The following is a 17,934-nucleotide window of genomic DNA, read 5'->3' as shown; positions in this document are numbered from 1 at the left end:
TGTAAAAAAAATAATAATAGAGACCGCTATATCAGTTTAAAGGGTTAAAAAATATTTCCTCTGAGGCAGCAAAAAAGCTAAAATTAAAATAATAAAATTGTAACAATAAACATGATAAGACACGGTGCGCCAGAAGGAGGTTTAAATAAAAATGAATTGGCACTTAAAAATTCTTTTTGATTATGGTTCTAAGATGAATAAAAAACTTTTCTCAATAGGTTTTAAAATCAGCTTACGTGCCCAATTTAAAACAAATTGAGTTTTAAATATTTAAAAATAGTATTTTATGAGGAACCAGAATTTATTTAATGTATACTTATATGCGTATAGATAATAGATGTTTTAGATTTGGGTTGATATAAATTTATTAACAATGAAGTTATTTTCTTGTTTCGTTTTTATATTTATGCATTAAGAGTGTCGAACGGTATCTGAAATTCTTTGGCAAGAAGAGAGCTTTAATTATCGCTCTGAACGTGAAATAGTATTGATTTTAAAATAACAGCTGCGACTTTGTGCGCCCTGCATGCTGCTGCCATCTGACGGCGGCAGGAGGTAATGTACCTGGCATTATATTACTTTTCGTTTTGCAATCGTGTTTTTGTATAGATTCGCATAATCTTTCGAATTTAGGAAATTTATATAAGATAACGATCTCTAGCTGCTTTTGTAAAAAGTTTCTGTCTTTCGAGAAGAAAGTATTTTAAAATCAATGTTTATCATTTTCACGTTTAGTGCCGTTTTTATAGAGCGATAATTAAAAGTCTCTTCTTGCCAAAAAATTTCAGAGACCATTCGACTCTCTTAAATAAATTTTGTCACTCTTAAAATCGTTCTTTTAACATTATAATTTAATTTTTTTAAATCGGACGCAAACACTACAGCAATATAATTATTTATATGTAAAATTGAAAATAAGTAATTATATTATCATTTATTACAGTATTTATTAGATTAAATAAATTCTGATTCCCCATAAAACACTGTTTTTATATAAAAACTCAATTTTATTTAAATCGGGCACGTAAATTGATTTTAAAAACTATTGAGAAATGTTTTTTATTTATCTAAGAATCATAATCAAAAAAGAATTTTTAAGTGCCAATTCATTTTTATTTAAGCCACCTTCTGGCGCACCGTGAAGAGGGTAAATTAGTAAAAATTTTGTTACATACCTAGTAAAACTCTAAAAATTAAAAATAATAATTAACATTTATTAAGAAAATAATTTTATTGAATCAAAAATTTTTAAACCTTTTAATAATAATATTAAAAAATATAAAGTTATTTTTATGAAAATTAATATTTATTAATTACATATTTAAAAATATAAGTTTTTCGATTATTTTTAAATACACTATGTATCCAACATTAGTCTGAGAACCGAAAAATACGTAACTGAAACTTTAATAATATTGGTAAATGTGTCCATATTCATACCCACAAGTTTTCCAGCTGTTAAACGAAATGGTTGTTCAGCCCTTATCATTATAAAATAAATATTTTTCGCCAAATTTTTCTTTAATTCGTACCAACAACTTTGATATGCTCCAAGTGTAATCATTTTTACTTTCGTTGATAACACTTCACCAGCATAACAATACAAACCTAATTGAACCATTAGAACATCAATTGCAGTTAGTGGTTTTATTGCTGCTAAAATACCATATTTTCGTAAATTGACAATTAATTGTATTCCTGAAAATTAAAAATTAGTCAAAAATTATCGGCAAAAAAAAATTTTTTTGTTGATTAACAAAATTTTTGAAGCAAGGGGTCAAATTTAAAGCAAGTCGTTGGTATAATGAAATTTTATATTCACCAAATAGGGAAATTCCAGTAATATTAATAGCAAGTTGAACCAAAATAATTAAATTAAATGTCCTTTCGAGGCTTTGAACATCATCCAATAATTTCTGATGTCTTTTGCTTAATGTAACAATTCGCAATTTATCCTCATTTAAATTATTTAATCCCTGGAATTCAGCAAGTTCTTGTTTCAAAATTTCCAATTGTCCCGACACATGCATTGCTAAACTAAAGAAAAAAATGTCCGTTCCCACATTTCCAAGACCAGTGCAAATTAATTGAATGCTCTGTAAAAAATAAACTAAAGCATAAGAAGTTGATGAGACATTCATAAAGAGACACTTTGTTCTTTGTGGTAGCATTCTTTCGAATATAATTTCCTCTGTGCCATTTGTTGTATTTAATTTTACACCGGGAGTAAAAAATGGCAAATTACCAACAACTTGAAAAAAAATAACAGTCGATGTTGATATTCCTTGTGCATAAAAAACAATATTTCCAGTACGAGCATAGGATCTCATGATTTTAATTAATTCTTCTTTCCTTGTGACAAACCAATCGTCATTCATTGTAGTGATTATTCGCGCTATATTATCACGATAATAACGAACCAATATCACTTTTAAAGCTGCTATTGTTCCAAATTTTTGCAATTCAATAAAATCAATCACCTCCTCCGGATTACAGCATCCAAGAGTTATTTCTATTGTTACACAAGCTACTAAACTGATCTGAACAGAGTTTGAAAAATTAAAAAACAAAATCGGATTGTCAATATAGAATTAATAAATCTTTGCAATAAATTTTTTATTCCAAATTTTTGTTATAATAATAGTTAAATAAAAAATTTCTTTTTTGATACCAGATTTGTCAGTTCTAAATTTTCAATTCGGTTATTAGATTTAATTATTTTTCGACTCTGAATTTTAATTACAAAAAATTTATCAAAGAAACGGATAAAATTTTTTTTTTGACACCTGTATGGCAATGAGAACGAGAGTTCGAAATAGCGAAAAATAATTATCACTCAATGGCCAAATTCCCATTGGCCATGCAACATTTTTCAAAATTTTAAAAGTATTTAGATCTTTCTCCGATGACATTTTGCGAGAGAAATGTTTGCGTTGAAAAAAATTCAATTGATTTGAATTGCGCAGACTCTATTGCTTACTTTAGATAATTATGAAATTTTTATTTACCTAATGCACCCCTTTTTCTTCTTGTATATTTTGTGCTGTAATTTTCTCTAAAAAAAAAAACCCTCTTTTTTTTGCATTGCATATGAAAATTATTTCGAAGAATTCGTGACTTAAACTTGTCATTAAATTCGATCGAAAGAATAAAGAATTAATACAAGTATACGTAAGTTATTTGTCATTGAAATATTTTTACTGCAACATCTTTATTTTTCCTATCAATTTTTTTCAATAATGTAAAATATGGTTTTAAAAAGCCTCAATGAAATTTTATTTCACAAACAAAAATATGTTTAAAATTAACTAAATACAGAAAAAATAACACAAAATTAAGGGAAAAATTATTTTTTTTTTTTAACACGAACAAAGGAAATAATTATATTTACAATAATAACGATTTGTATACTTGATTATGAATTGAACATTAATCGAAGTACTGAAAAATAAGAAACTGTTGCTTTGACAATACTGGTAAATGTTTTCATATTGATAGTTAACATTTTTCCTGCTGTTAAAGTGAATGGTTTTTCGGCAATCATTAAAATAAAATATAAATCTTGTGATAAATTTTTTGGTAAATTATACCATGAACTTTGATATGTTGCAAATGATAATTTCATTATTTTTGATGATAATTTTTCTCCCACATAGCAATATAAAAATAATTGCACCAATAGTAGTTCAACAGCAAAGAAAGATTTCATTCCACCCAAAATTCCATATATTTGCATATTAACGATACCCTGTAAGCCTTAAAATAATTGGATTAAATTTTTTTTTAATTTCATAAATACATTTAAAAAAAAAATTTTTTTAAATAATTTTTTAATTTTTGCAAAATGAAAAAAATAAAAATAAATAGAGCTAATTTTTTATGATTCTTAATTGAATTTCTTTTCTTTTGATTTAAAAAAGATAATTTTAGAATAAATTCATAAATATTTAAACAAATATCTATTTACAGAAATATAAAAAAAATTTTCCTCTACGATGAAAGTAATATTTACCATATGCACAAATTCCAGTGATATTAATTGCAAGCTGCATCAAAATTGTCGAATTAAAAGTATTTTCTAAAGTTTGTGCCTCACGCCACAAATGTTGATGTCTCTTAACTAATTCAACAATTTTCAATTTTATCATTGTCAAATCATCATTTTCCTCTAGTTGCGATATTTTTTCATATAAAATTTCCAATTGACCACAAATTTGCATTGATAAATTAAAAAAAAATATATCAATTCCAATATTACCAAATGCTGTGGAAATTAATTGAATTGTTTGAAGAATACATATTAATACATAGGAATTTGATGAGACATTGACAAATAAATATTTTGTTTTTAATGGAAATCCTCTTGCATTAACAATAATTTCAGAATTATTTTGTAAATTATTTATTTCAATTGTTGGTTGAACAATTAATAAACTGGAAATTACTTGTAGAGAAATAATTGAAGCTGTTGAAAATGTTTGTGCATAAAATACAAAATTGCCAATATTTCCATAAGTTTTCATGATTTTTTGAAATTTTGTCTCTTTCAACCAACACCAATCATTATTCACTGAGGAAATAATTTGAGCCACATTTTTACTATAAAATCGTAGTAAAAACACTTTTAACGCTGCTATTACTCCAAATTTTTCTAATTCTATGAGATCTATTACTTCATCTGTAGTATTCATTCCTAATTTTATTTCTATTGTCACGCACGTGATAAGACTAATCTGAAGGAAATTCACATTCAAAATTTTCTGTTGACTACGATTTTTTATTTAATTCAATATGTTTGAATGAATTTTTAAAAAAAAATTTAACTAATTATTTCAAAATTTTATTTGAGCATTAATAATTGAAAAAATTTTAAATACTATACAAAATAAAATAGTTTCAATTTATACAGAGTGATTTTTATGTTCCGGACCCCCTAAAAAAATTTTTTTTTTAATTCCACTGTTTTTTGTTTAAAAAACGAAAAAATGAGATTAAAAAATTTTTTTTGGGTATCCGGAACATAAAAATCATGCTATATAATAAAAATACTTGAAAATTCTTAATTAATTTGAAAATTCAATCCCGTCAATTTATTAAATAAAAATAAATAAATATGACAAAAATTTTAACCAGTTAAAAACGTTCAAAAGTATTGAAGAATTAAAAAAAATTACAGAAATAAATTTCCATTTCTAGCGACATATGTACTTATTACAACACCTGTATTAAAGAAAACAGAAATGTTCGAAATAAGGAAAAAAAATTATCATTTATAGGCCATACACCCATGGGCCATGCGACTTTTTTCAAAATTTCCATAGGATCTTGAATTTTTTTGTAAAACATTTTTTTTTCCATTTTCCTTTTAATCCATGAAGATTGTAAAAAAAATTTTTCTTTTTCTTGAAAGTGTTCGCGAACACGTACAGAATTTAACTGAATTTGCGCGTGCGTTTTCTTAGGCTTAGTTTTCCATTATATTTTTTCTTTATTTATGCAAATACAACCCTTTTCATTGAATGATATACTTATCAGGGGTATAATTTTCTTCTAAATGTGGGAAAAAATTTTTCTTCTTCAAATTGTCATCATGTAAAAATAATATTCAGGAAACGATGATTGTCGATCGACATAATAGAAAATTATATGTTTAACTCATTATCATTTTGCATGTAGTTTCATTTTTTTCTCCTTTTTTTTTTTTTATTAAAGTGCCTTTGTCAAATAAAAAACTTACAAAAAAAAATTTTTTTTTTTTTAGAAAAATACAAAAAATTTATTTAAAAAATTAGTGATAAAAAATAAAGAACAATTTATCTCAATCGTCAAATTTAAACATTACCAATAATACAGAAATATATGACATTGATGCTTTGACGATATTTTTGAAATTCTCAATATCCATGTTATAAAATTTTCCAGCAGTTATGTGAAATTTTATTGTTGTTCTCATCATAATAAAAACCAAATCTTTAATTACATTTACTGGAAAACGATACCAGGGACAATTGTAAATTGCCCTCAATAAAGTAATATTATTAAATTCAGTTAAAGAATTTCCAGCTAAACAATAGATAAAAAGTTGCGCCATCAAAACCATAAATGCTAATATTACTCTCGGTAATAGTAGTGTATTTCCCGTTTTTATGGAAATAATTATTTGTATTCCTATAAGGATAAATTTTAATTAATTAAGAAGAAATTTTTATTTTATATTTTTAGTTTTGATCACTGATTAAATTTGATTTAAATTTAAATCAGTGAGATTTCAATGATGAAATAGTTGGAATTTAGTTATTGAATCAGTAAGATTTACTGAAATTCAATCATATTTAACTGAAAGTTAGTAGATATCTTTACAATTAAATCTGCATTATCATTAATTGATAAAACAGATTTGATTTGATCAGTAAAGAATTCTATTTTACCGATTAATGATAAAAATTGTTTAAATTAGTAATAATTCGATGGATTTAATCATTAATCGGTAAAACAGAATTCTTTATTGATTGAAACAGTCAAATCTGTTTTACCAATTAATGTACTATTACAATCAGTAAATTGTTTTAAAGAACGAAAAATAATTTTTTTTACTTATTTACAGAATGTAAATAATATTTTATGCCACATGTAATTACAGTGAAACCCACGTATATCGGACTTTGCCGACTGATGGTAATTTTTTTTTTTTTTTTGAAAAATGAAAACATAAAAAATTACCGGCATAGAAATCTACCTTACCGGCTGATAGTAAAACAGTTTTTTGGAAAGTGATAACATAAAAAATTACTGATGTAGAAATCTACATTACCAACTCATAGTAAATTTTTTTGAAGGAATTCTAAGAATTTTTTATCATCAGTCGGTAAGGTAGATTTCTATGTCGGTAATTTTTATATTTTCCCACTTAAGTCGGATTTTTTTCCGGTCCTTAAAAATCCGATATTCGTGGATTTCACTGTAATTAAATAAATATAAAAATGTAGCTACCTAAAATGACGATAATTAACGAATTTAAAAATAATTGAAACATTAGAATCCAGTTAAATGAATCCTCGAGATTTTGAGAAATATTAAGAAGACGATTATGTCTTTTAATTAATAAATTCAAATCTCTACGAAGTTGAATTTCATCTCCAATTTTTCCAAAATATATCATTTGATTTTCTAAAATTTTCAATTGTCCACAAATATGCATTGCGAGACCAAAGAAAAAAACATCAGGACCACAATTTCCAAGTGCAGTACAACACAATTGAAAACATTGAATTGAATAAATCCATATGTTTGTTGTTTTTGACATTTGTTTATAAAAACAATCCATTGGTATTGGAAGTGGATTTAGTGGTGTGGTGATATTTTGAAATTTTTCTTTATCACCCAATAAAAGTGGCAAATTTGTAATAATCATCACTATTACTGTAAAAAGTGCAAAGGACATTTGACCAATATAAAATGATCTACTTTTATGAGCAAAGGATCTCATAATTTTTAATGACGTCTCATCATTATTTGATGACCAGTCAATAATTGCTGAGGATATTATTGTTAATAATTTTTTTCGATTAATTCTAATCATTAATATTTTTATAAAACACATTAATGCACACGTTAAATTTCCTATTAAGTCTATTTTCATATCTATTGAACTGCAATTTTGACATACTTCTCCTACTATGCTGATTAAAAAGCTAATCTGGAAGAAGAAAATTTTATTATATTGACAATATAGTTTTATATAAAATATACAAAGGAATTCAGAAAAAAAAAATTTCATCAGGAAAATTTGGGAAGTTAAAAAATAATTTATTAGTTGAAAAAGAATTTAAATATTATTATTATTAAAATTTTAATTAAATGTAAATTCAATCGATTGAAACTTAAAATTAATGAAATTTCATTCTATCTGAAGATTAATGGATTTAAGTTTTAAATTTTGAATTTCAATTTATTAAAATGTGAATTGATTCAAGTTTCAAATTATCCAAATTTCAATTTGAAAAAAAATTTTCATTAATTGAAGTTTCAAATTATCCAAATTTTAATTGATTTAAATTTCAAATTATCTGAATTTTAATTTATTCAAATTTTAAATGATTTAAATTTTAAATTATCCAAATTTTAAACCGTTTAAGTTTAATATTATAAAAATTTTAAACGATTTAAATTTCAAATTATCCTAATTTTAATTTATTCAAATTTTAATTAATTTAAAATTTTAATTATCCGAATTTCTATTTGTCCAAATTCTAATTTTCTTACGTTTAAAATTATCCAAGTTTTAAACGATTTAAATTTCAAATTATCTAAATTTTAATTTTTTAATTAATTTAAAATTTAAATTATCCGAATTTCAATTTGTACAAAGTTTAATTCATTTAAGTTTCATATTATCCCAATTTTGAACGATTTAAATTTTAAATTATTCGAATTTTAATTTATTCAAATTTTAAATATCCGAATTTCAGTTTATCCAAATTTTAAACGATTTAAATGTCAAATTATCCGAATTTCTATTTGTCCAAATTTTAATTTACTTTCGTTTAAAGTTATACAAATTTTAAACGATTTAAATTTCAAATTATCCAAATTTTAAACGATTTAAATTTTAATTTATTAATTTTGTAATTAATTTAAAATTTAAATTATCCGAATTTCAATATGTCCAAATTTTAATTCATTTAAGTTTCATATTATCCAAATTTTGAACGATTTAAATTTTAAATTATCCGAATTTTAATTTATTCAAATATTAATTATCCGAATTTAATTTATTCAAATTTTAATTATCCAAATTTAAATTTGTCAAAATTTTATTTTACTTACGTTTAAAATTATCCAAATTTTAAAACGATTTAAATTTCAAATTATCCGAATTTTAATTTATTCAAATATTAATTGATTTAATTTTCAATTTATCAAAATTTTAATCTATTTAAGTTTAAAATTACCCAAATTTTAATTGATTCAAAATTATCCTAAATAAATAAATAAGTAAATTATAAATTATAAAATATAAATTACAAATTTTGGTAAAAATTTTAATAATAAAATTTTATTTATTTAGTATTCAAACCTGAGTGATAAGAGCAAGTGATGTGCGAAAAATAGAAAAATTATTTTCGCAATCAAGGGGCCATATGCCGAGAGGCCAAGTGATCCATTTATAAATTTCAAGTCCATATATTGTGTCTTTGTTCTTTATTTGTTGAGTGCTTTCCATGTTTGTCATAAGATCATAACTGTTCATTTTTTTTGTACATAATATCACCCCATCCCCTTCTTGTATCATTATTTATAAAACATTCCTCGTATTATTACCTACTTCCTGATGCACTCTATCTACTTCTTGTTATTTATTCAAAAAAAAAGAAAAAACTCAACGTATTCTTTCTCTCTAATTTTCATATTAAATAACTTGCGCCAGCGTATCAATGAATGAGCAAACAGTATATGAATTAAAAAATATATCTAAGAATACTTATTAATTTCTACAGTTACATATTTCATAATAATAATTTTACACAATTTAAAATAATTTTTAATTATTAATTATTTTATTCCCATTAAATAATTTTAAATTTAATTTTATTTACTTTTTCTTTTTCTAATTTCGGTTATTGAATGATAATCTCAGTTTTATAAATTATTTTCGATAATGACATTTTACCGATAATTGAGGAAATAATAAAAAAATAAGGATTGAAATTAATTTGATTTGATTTCTGATAATTTTGTCATACTTCTAATTTGAACATTACCATTAGAACGGAAATATATGATAATGATGCTTTAACGATATTTTTAAAATTTTCCATATCCATATTGCAAAATTTCCCAGCAGTTATGTGAAATTTCAATTGTGTTCTCATCATAATGAAAATTAAATTCTTACTGATATTTGTTGGAAAATTATACCATGAACAATTATAAACTGCATCCAATAAAATTTCATTTAATGTTGTCAAATAATCACCCGAATAGCAATAGATGAAAAATTGAAAAATTATCACTAGCACAGCCATTGCCGATCTCGATACTAATAAAATATTTCCTGTCTTTAGATTCATAATTATTTGGATTCCTGAAAAAAAAATTATTTTTTAACACTAAAATTGTTTGAAAATATTCAAATCGAGCATAATTTTCAGAAATTATAAAAATTTTGTTTCAATCACTGAATTAATTAAACATAGTAATTATAATTGCTACACTGAGAAAAATGTTTAGTCAGAGCAACCAAAATTTGGTTGGGCCAACAAAAAAATTTTGTTGGTATTTAAGCAACCAAACTTTTTGTTTGAGTCAACCAAAAAATTTGCTTGAGTGTTTTTTGTTGGCATAACAAAAATGTTTGGTTAGCCCAACCAAATTTTGGTTGGAGTTTAAAAATGTTCAACCAAATAATTTTGTTGGCCTAACCAAATATTTGGTTGAAATAACTGTACGACTTTGTTTCAGCCAACCAAAATTTGGCTACAAGAACCAAAATTGCCTAACCAAACAATTTTGTTGCAAACACTAAATTTTTTTTCTCAGTGATAAAGAAGACAAAAAAATAATAATAATAACATAGTAATATAGTAATAATACAGTAATAATAATAATAATAATGATAATAATAACCTAAAAAGACAATAATTAATAAATTAAAAAAAAGTTGAACCAACAAAATTCCAGTAAAAGAATCCTCAAGCGATTGTGACATGTTAATTAGATGATTATGTCTTTTAATTAATTTTCGTAAATTACATTGAAGTAGAATTTTATTTTCAATTCCTCCAAATTGTGTAATTTGATTTTTCAAAATTTCAAATTGTCCACAAATATGCATTGCCAATCCAAAGAAAAAAACATCACTACCAGTACAGCCAATTGTTGTAATATACAATTGTAAACTTTGTATTACATAAACACAAATATTAATTGTCATTGACATATTTTTTTTATAAAGACAATCCATTGACATTGGCAGTGGATTAAGGGGTAAACTTATATTTTCAAATTTTAATTCATCTACTGTCAATAAAAGTGGAATATTTCCAGCAACCATTACGCTTATGATAAAAAATGCAAAAAAAATTTGTCCCATAAAAAATGATCTACCAGTTTGGGCATAAGATTTCATTATTGTCTGTGAATTATCATCTTTTTCTAATAACCAATCTTTCATTGCTGATGATAGGACAAAAATTATTTTATTATGATGAAGACGAATTATTATTATTTTCACAAGACACATTACAACGCATGATAAATTTGCAATATAGTCTACTTTCACATCCATTGTGATGCAATTTTGTGATACTTCTGCTATTAAACTAATTAAAAATGTAATCTAAAAGAGAAAATTTTTTTATTAGGTAATAAATTTTATTTATTATATAATTAAATTATTTGAAATGGAAAAAAATTTCTTTGATTCAAATAATCTGTTATTTGACTATTGTCAAATAAATATTTACTTGAACCAAAATTAAGTTTTATTTGACTTAAAGAAATTGTATTTGAACCAATAATTTCTGCAATTTGAAACAAATACCTACCACCTCAAATAATAATTAATAAAAAAAATTTTTTTTTAGTTTTTATAATTATTTGTTATTTCAAAAAAATAATTCATTTTTGTAACTTTATTTTTAATTTGCAGAAATAGTTTTGGAATTGAAGAAAAAAATTCTTCAAAATTACTGGAATATTTGTTGAATAAAGAAATAAATATGTTTTTCAAAACAGAGAAAATGAATGAAACTATTTTTTATCTGAATAAAAAAGCAGATTTTTTTTTAAATTAAATATTAAAATAATATTTTTACACAAAATTTGTAAATAAAACCAAAGAATTTTAAAAAATATGAGAAAATTTTCACAAATTTAAGATCTGAGGAAGAAAATTAATTTTTTTTTTTATTATTTATTTGTATCAATTGAAAATAATTAAAATTTTGACGAGAGTCAGCTTTAAGAAGGAAATTTTTTTTTTTTTTGCACAAACCTGAGATATAATAGCGAAAATCAAACGAAAAATGGAAAAATAATTTTCGCAGCCAAAGGGCCATGTGCCCATTGGCCAAGAGATCCATTTATAAAGTTTAAGTCCATATGATGAGTCTTTTGTCCAAAGAGGCTCAATTCTTTCCATGTTTGACAGAAGAACATCACTGCACCCCTTTCTCACATAAAACCCCCCCAATGCAATCATCATTATTTATAAGGCTTATATACATATCATTTTTCTATTTGCGAATTTAACCGAACTCATTTCAATTATTCATTACAAAAAAAACTACCCATTTCCCGTGTCATTTATCTATATACACAATTTACATAAACGATATTATGTGTGTAAACGCAACGTTAATGTCTAAAATTATTATCAAAGAATAAAGAAACAGAAGATAAATTTAGTTCGTTAGGAATATTTAAAAATATATATTTAATAAGAACAAAAAAAAAAAATTTGAAAAAATTGAGAGAAAAATTTAGATATTTTGTAAAAAAAAAAAAAAAAAATTTTTGTAAAGAGATTGTAACTAATGGAAAAAGATTTATGAAAATATAATAGAGGAAATAATGAATTAAAAAAAGGTGGTAAAAGTTCAAAATTAAAAATTATTTCTCATTTATTTGTGTATTTTTTTTTTTTTAGAAAAATATTTGAGAACTATAATGATTTTTTAAATATATTATATAATCATAATATTAAGAGTAAATTATAAAATATTTTTTTTTTTTTAAGAATATTAATAAATTTTTTATTCTTTTTCAAGAAGAATTCGCATCACGGAGAAAAAGCTCATAGCAGTTTTCATAGCAGTTTTAAACATTTCAAGATTAATATTACAAAAATGTCCCGCAGTTAGATTCATTAAATTTCTTCCACGCGTTTGAATGTGAAGAATATTTCTGCTTACTTTCGGTGAACAAGAATACCAAAAACAATGATATATTGCTTCAGTTGTTCTTTCAAATCGATATTGTAAATAATCGCCGATATAACAATAAATAAATAAACTCATAACGACAATTGAAAATCCACAAATTGTCCTGCCAGCGGTAACTGTATCTCCTTGTTTTAGATAAATCAGGGTTAGCAGTCCTGAAATTTAAAAAAAAATATATATATAAATCACACGTTTTGTGAAATTTTTTTTTCTATTTCCACTTTGATTTTTCTTTTATTTTCACTTTTACTTTCCTTTTGACTGAAAAGTAAAAAAGATGTTTAAAAATTACCGACATAGAAATCTACCTTACCGACTGACGATAAAAATATAAAATACCGACATAGAATTCTACCTTATCGACTGATGGTACAACATTTTGAGAGAATTCCAGGAATGTCGGTAATTTATGTTCATTTTCCAAAAAATGTTTTACCATCAGTTGGTATGGTAGATTTCTGTGTCGGTAATTTTCTATATTTTTATTTGTCAAAAAAAAATTACCATCAGTCGTTAAGGATTTACGGTAAATTTACCTGTTAAGCACATCATTATAATGTCCATAGTAAATTGAACAAGCAGAATATAAGTCAAACTCTCCTTTAAATCATCAGCTAATTCAATAAGCTCACAATGTCTATTGATGAGGACGCGTATTTTTCTGAAACTTTGCAAATCATGAAATTCATTAAAATCTTCTTCACGAACTTTCGACTCAATAATTGACATATTTTCCTCTTCCTCATATTTTTGACCTTTGCTGCCAAATTTTTTGAAACGTAAACTCAAAATTTGCGCTTGTCCACAAACATGCATTATCATTGCAAAGAAAAAATAATCAGTGCCAATATTTCCATTGACAATGTACAATTGTTGAACTGCCTGAAGAACATAGACACTTTGATATTCCAATATTGACATATTTCTAAATACACAAACAGTTGACAATGGCAAACCCTGTTCCTCTTCTAAATTACTTGCCATTGGTGCAATCACGTACATTACAAGTGTAAAATAACTGAACATTGCTTGGAAGATGAAAACAATTCGACTAACTTTTGCATGATGTGCCATTATTACCAGAGATTCTGGATCATCTTCTTTAAGCCAATCGGCTTTAGCGCTATTACAATTTCTCATTAATTTACGTTGATGAAATCGAAGTAAAATTGTTTTTATTGTTGCTATCACTGTCACTGTCCAAAATAGAAAATGATCAGCCGCTTGTCTCAGTTCACCACAGTGGAAGGCAATACTAAAAACAACTTCAGTACCTATCATCAAAACTGTTGAAATCTATATTTAAAAAATTTGAGAAATTAGAAATATAAAAAACAATTGATTGGAAAAAATTCTATGGGTCCAATTTATCAAGAATTTATTATGGTTTCGCGTTTTTAAATATTTAATTAGTAGGTTTCTTGAATGTAATCTCCCCAAAATTTGAATCAGTGAGATTAAACTGATGAAATAGTTCGAATTTAGCAACTGTTCGGTATGATTTACACTGAAATTTAGACATTTTCACTAAAAAATTATTAGAATTCTGTTTTACCTACAGTAACAGTCAAATCTGAATTATCATTAATTGGTAAAGCAGATTTAACTGTTTTAATCAGCAAAGAATTCTATTTTATCGATAAATGATTTGAAATAATCGATCGAATTGATTTAAAGAGCTAAATCCGGATGATCATTAACTGATAAAGCAAAATCAAACAATCAATCTACAAGATCATTAATCAGTAAAACAGATATGACTGTTTTAATTAGGTAAGGACTCTGTTTTACCAATTACTGATAATGCTGATTTTGCTATTAAAATTAATTCGATTGATTTTCAAATTACAAATAGGTAAAACAGGATATTTACTGATTAAAGCAGTCAAATCTGTTTTACCGATTAATGGTAATCCACATTTTACTGTTACAATCAGTACAGAATTCTACTAATTTTCAGTGAAATTATTAGAATTCTGTTATACCAATAGTAACAGTCAATTTTGGATTATCATTAATTGGTAAAACAGATTTGACTTTTTTAATCAGTAAAGGATTCTGTTTTACCAGTTAATGATAATGCAGCGTTGTCGGTAAAACAGACTAATAATTAATCGGTAAAACAGAATCCTTTACTTATTAAAACAGTCAAATCTGTTTTACCGATTAATGATAATCCAGATTTAGCTATTCCTATTATTTAAGTAGAATTTTACTAATCACTGAAGTGATTCTGTTGCTAAATTCCAACTATTTCAACAGTGAAATCTGACTGTATATCTGAAAAGGGAAGAGAAAAAAAAAGAATTAGAATTAAGAACCTAATTCGTTATCAATAAAAATATGGGATAAATTAAAATCGTAGATTTGTAAAACTATGTGTGTTACTCGAAGATAGTACCAATATTATTTCGGTGTTATTAAAAATTTATGATGAAAATTCATTTTAATTTTATAATTTTTTCTGACCTCATTGACATTAAAATAGAATTATGAGTAGAATCTTAATATGAAAAAAATGTTTAAATGTTATAAATAATTTTCATCATTTTGAAAATGATAAAAATAAATTATATTTAAAAAAGCTGAATATAAAAAAATGTCAGTACTGAATATGAAAACCTTTAATGGATGAAAAATTCAATGACATTATATCGTATGATCATCTTTCTTGAAAATGATTCTCATTAGCGAAAAGAAGGACATGGCAGTTTGCATTGCAGTTTTAAATAATTCAAGATTCAATTCACATAATTGACCAGCGTTAAGATTCATTAAATGACTGGCTCTCATTTGAATATTTATAATGTTTCTACTTATTTTCGGTGGTAAATTATACCAATGACAATTATAGGCAGCTTCTGAAACTTTTTCAAATTGATATTGCAAATAATCGCCTGTATAGCAAAACAAAAAAAGTCCCAATGATACAATAAAAAATCGACTTATTGTTTTTCCTGCCGATAAAGAATCACCTTCTTGCAAAAATAGTAACGACTGTAGTCCTGCGAAAAAAATCAAATTAATTTTTTAATATTATCACTGAAAATTCTTTACTGATTGAAACAGTCAAATCTACATTATCATTAATTGGTAAAACAGTTTTTTACTATTTTAATCAGTACACAATTCTATTTTACCGACTAATGAAAATTTGTCTGTTTTAATCAGTAAAGAAATCTGTTTTACCATTTAATGATAATTAAATCATTAATAATTCAATTGATTTTCAAATAAATACCTAAAATACTCATTATTGCGACATTATTGCTGAGATGTATAAGAAGCATAATGGATAAAGTGCTTTGCACCTCATTAGCCAAATTAATCAACTTCACGTGTCTATTAATCAAAAAATTTATCATCATAGAACATTTCCTCTCATCGATTCTTATCTCTCTTAATCTATTAAAATTTGTCACATTCTCCAATTTATAATTAAAATCTTGTCGAGCAATTTTTGACAATTTCATTCGCAATATTTCAACTTGTCCGCAAATTTGCATTATTATAATAAAGAAAAAAAAATCTGTACCAAGATTTCCATTGAAAACATATAAGATTTGTATAATTTGTAAACAATAGAAAATTTGATATCCTATGTCTGATGAAAAATTCTTCACTAAACAGGATGTTGAGAGTGGTAAAATTTTCTCATTGGATAATTTTGGTGCTATTATATACATTGCAAGAAGAATATAATGCACTGTTGCTTCGAGAAAATTAATTTTTCTACACAATTTTTTATATGATTTTGTAATTGTAAGAGAATCATTGTCTTCCGTGTTGAACCAATTTTCCTCTGCTTTTCTAAAGCTACTGGAAAATTTTTTTCGAAATATTCGCAGTATTATTATTTTTGCCGTTGAATTTATCGTCACTGCACAAAACACTAATTGGTCAGTGATTTCCTTTGCGTCTCCACAGCTTTGAATTATTTCTGTACCTAAAGTTATTATTGTTGATAGCTAAAAAAATTTTTTTTTTTTTTGTTTTTATTATTTAAACTACTTTCTAATCATTTTTTTTTGCGTTTCAAATTTTATTCAATTCATTATATAAATATATGAAAAAATAATAAAAAATAATAAATTAAATTTTATTTAAATAATGAATTTAGACAAAATTAATACTAAAATGTAATTACCAATAAAAGAACAGCAAAATAAAATCGAAAAGCTGTGAAATAATTATCAGGTAATAAAGGCCATACTCCAGGAATCCATAAATGAATTGCGTAAATATAATATTCACTCCTTAATTCTTTTTTCCATTCCTCTTTTTTCATTTTTTGATAATTTTTAGTAATTTTTTCATGTTATTAATAATAATAATTTGTTTTGTTAATAATATTTTGATTAGTTAATAACAATAATTTTTTTAAATATTAACTTTTTGAAAATTTTTATTAATAGAGAAAAAATGAAAAAAAAATAACAACTGTTATTTCAAGATTAAAAAAATGAAATGACAATTCATATTTTCTTAAGCTCATGCGCAACAAAGACTTACTTTGAATAATTTATTAAATTTATTATAAGTATGAGAAGACTTTTTAATAATTTATTTCATATAAAATTACCGTCAATTTCTTCCTTCTTATTCTTTTTAAGAATTAATTTGAATATATAACTACTGTATATATATATTTATTTTAAATAAAAATTAACTGTAATTTTTTTTTCTCAACCTTTTTAACAATTCATTTGAAAATAATTAAATGCGGAAATATATTTTTATGTAAAAAAAATTAAAGGCAATTGTCTTTAACAATTTATTTGAATATTACTAATAAACGTTTTATTTTTATATAAAAATAAATTGAAATTATTTTCTATTTTCAGATTTACTTCCGCGTTTCTTATATATATGTAGAAAATAAATATTATTAATTTTTCTGGATTAAGACTTTGATGGAAAATTTTTGAAAAATAAGATTAATAAAAAAAAAAAAAATGTCTGACGAAAAAGAGAAATTAAAAAATTATCA

At 24.2% G+C, this 17,934-nt stretch overlaps 5 protein-coding genes across 5 annotated transcripts in view; 1 reads left to right on the top strand and 4 right to left on the bottom strand.

Annotated features, from left to right (window-relative positions):
* LOC127279180 (uncharacterized) overlaps window positions 1–17,934 on the top strand; it is a 55,077-nt gene that overhangs the window by 17,706 nt on the left and 19,437 nt on the right. The window lies entirely within an intron of this gene.
* Window positions 1,320–3,014, bottom strand: LOC127279184 (odorant receptor 4-like). Its single transcript, XM_051301397.1, has 3 exons — window positions 2,787–3,014; window positions 1,823–2,540; window positions 1,320–1,698 (listed from the first exon to the last, which is right to left on the bottom strand). The coding sequence occupies exons 1-3, from the start codon at window positions 2,910–2,912 to the stop codon at window positions 1,358–1,360; spliced, it is 1,185 nt and encodes a 394-aa protein (XP_051157354.1). The 5' UTR covers window positions 2,913–3,014; the 3' UTR covers window positions 1,320–1,357.
* Window positions 3,358–12,158, bottom strand: LOC127279243 (uncharacterized). The gene is made up of 9 exons (XM_051301480.1): window positions 11,996–12,158; window positions 10,627–11,338; window positions 9,744–10,084; window positions 9,077–9,289; window positions 6,991–7,696; window positions 5,838–6,168; window positions 5,221–5,476; window positions 4,013–4,733; window positions 3,358–3,756 (listed from the first exon to the last, which is right to left on the bottom strand). The coding sequence occupies exons 1-9, from the start codon at window positions 12,140–12,142 to the stop codon at window positions 3,416–3,418; spliced, it is 3,768 nt and encodes a 1,255-aa protein (XP_051157437.1). The 5' UTR covers window positions 12,143–12,158; the 3' UTR covers window positions 3,358–3,415.
* LOC127279185 (odorant receptor 2a-like) lies at window positions 12,712–15,516 on the bottom strand. Its single transcript, XM_051301398.1, has 2 exons — window positions 13,481–15,516; window positions 12,712–13,099 (listed from the first exon to the last, which is right to left on the bottom strand). The coding sequence occupies exons 1-2, from the start codon at window positions 14,223–14,225 to the stop codon at window positions 12,756–12,758; spliced, it is 1,089 nt and encodes a 362-aa protein (XP_051157355.1). The 5' UTR covers window positions 14,226–15,516; the 3' UTR covers window positions 12,712–12,755.
* On the bottom strand, window positions 14,109–17,416 carry LOC127279181 (odorant receptor Or2-like). Its single transcript, XM_051301394.1, has 4 exons — window positions 17,092–17,416; window positions 16,186–16,912; window positions 15,567–15,949; window positions 14,109–14,240 (listed from the first exon to the last, which is right to left on the bottom strand). Exons 1-3 carry the CDS (start codon window positions 17,230–17,232, stop codon window positions 15,594–15,596), a joined length of 1,224 nt encoding a protein of 407 aa, XP_051157351.1. The 5' UTR covers window positions 17,233–17,416; the 3' UTR covers window positions 14,109–14,240; window positions 15,567–15,593.

The sequence above is a fragment of the Leptopilina boulardi genome, unplaced genomic scaffold (assembly GCF_019393585.1).
Source record: "Leptopilina boulardi isolate dan_hultmark-lab unplaced genomic scaffold, ZJU_Lbou_2.1 LbouV2_214, whole genome shotgun sequence".
NCBI lineage: Eukaryota > Metazoa > Arthropoda > Insecta > Hymenoptera > Figitidae > Leptopilina > Leptopilina boulardi.
Note: the sequence above shows the minus strand (reverse complement) of the source record. Positions and strands in the feature narration are given on the sequence as shown.

Excerpts from the sequence above, each read along its gene's own strand:
- LOC127279243 (XM_051301480.1), bottom strand. The coding sequence starts at position 12,142 with ATGGAAAGAATTGAGCCTCTTTGGACAAAAGACTCATCATATGGACTT. Across the intron at positions 11,339-11,995 it reads TTTTCGCTATTATATCTCAG|ATTACATTTTTAATTAGTTT; the intron begins GTTTGTGCAAAA and ends TTTCTCTTTTAG. Across the intron at positions 9,290-9,743 it reads TGGTAATGTTCAAATTAGAA|ATACAAGAAGGGGATGGGGT; the intron begins GTATGACAAAAT and ends TTATAAATAATG.
- LOC127279181 (XM_051301394.1), bottom strand. The coding sequence starts at position 17,232 with ATGAAAAAAGAGGAATGGAAAAAAGAATTAAGGAGTGAATATTATATT. Across the intron at positions 16,913-17,091 it reads ATTTTGCTGTTCTTTTATTG|CTATCAACAATAATAACTTT; the intron begins GTAATTACATTT and ends AAATTTTTTTAG. Across the intron at positions 15,950-16,185 it reads CGCAATAATGAGTATTTTAG|GACTACAGTCGTTACTATTT; the intron begins GTATTTATTTGA and ends TTTTTTTCGCAG.
- LOC127279185 (XM_051301398.1), bottom strand. The coding sequence starts at position 14,225 with ATGATAGGTACTGAAGTTGTTTTTAGTATTGCCTTCCACTGTGGTGAA. Across the intron at positions 13,100-13,480 it reads TATAATGATGTGCTTAACAG|GACTGCTAACCCTGATTTAT; the intron begins GTAAATTTACCG and ends TTTAAATTTCAG.
- LOC127279184 (XM_051301397.1), bottom strand. The coding sequence starts at position 2,912 with ATGTCATCGGAGAAAGATCTAAATACTTTTAAAATTTTGAAAAATGTT. Across the intron at positions 2,541-2,786 it reads TCGTTCTCATTGCCATACAG|ATCAGTTTAGTAGCTTGTGT; the intron begins GTGTCAAAAAAA and ends AACTCTGTTCAG. Across the intron at positions 1,699-1,822 it reads TACTGGAATTTCCCTATTTG|GAATACAATTAATTGTCAAT; the intron begins GTGAATATAAAA and ends TTTAATTTTCAG.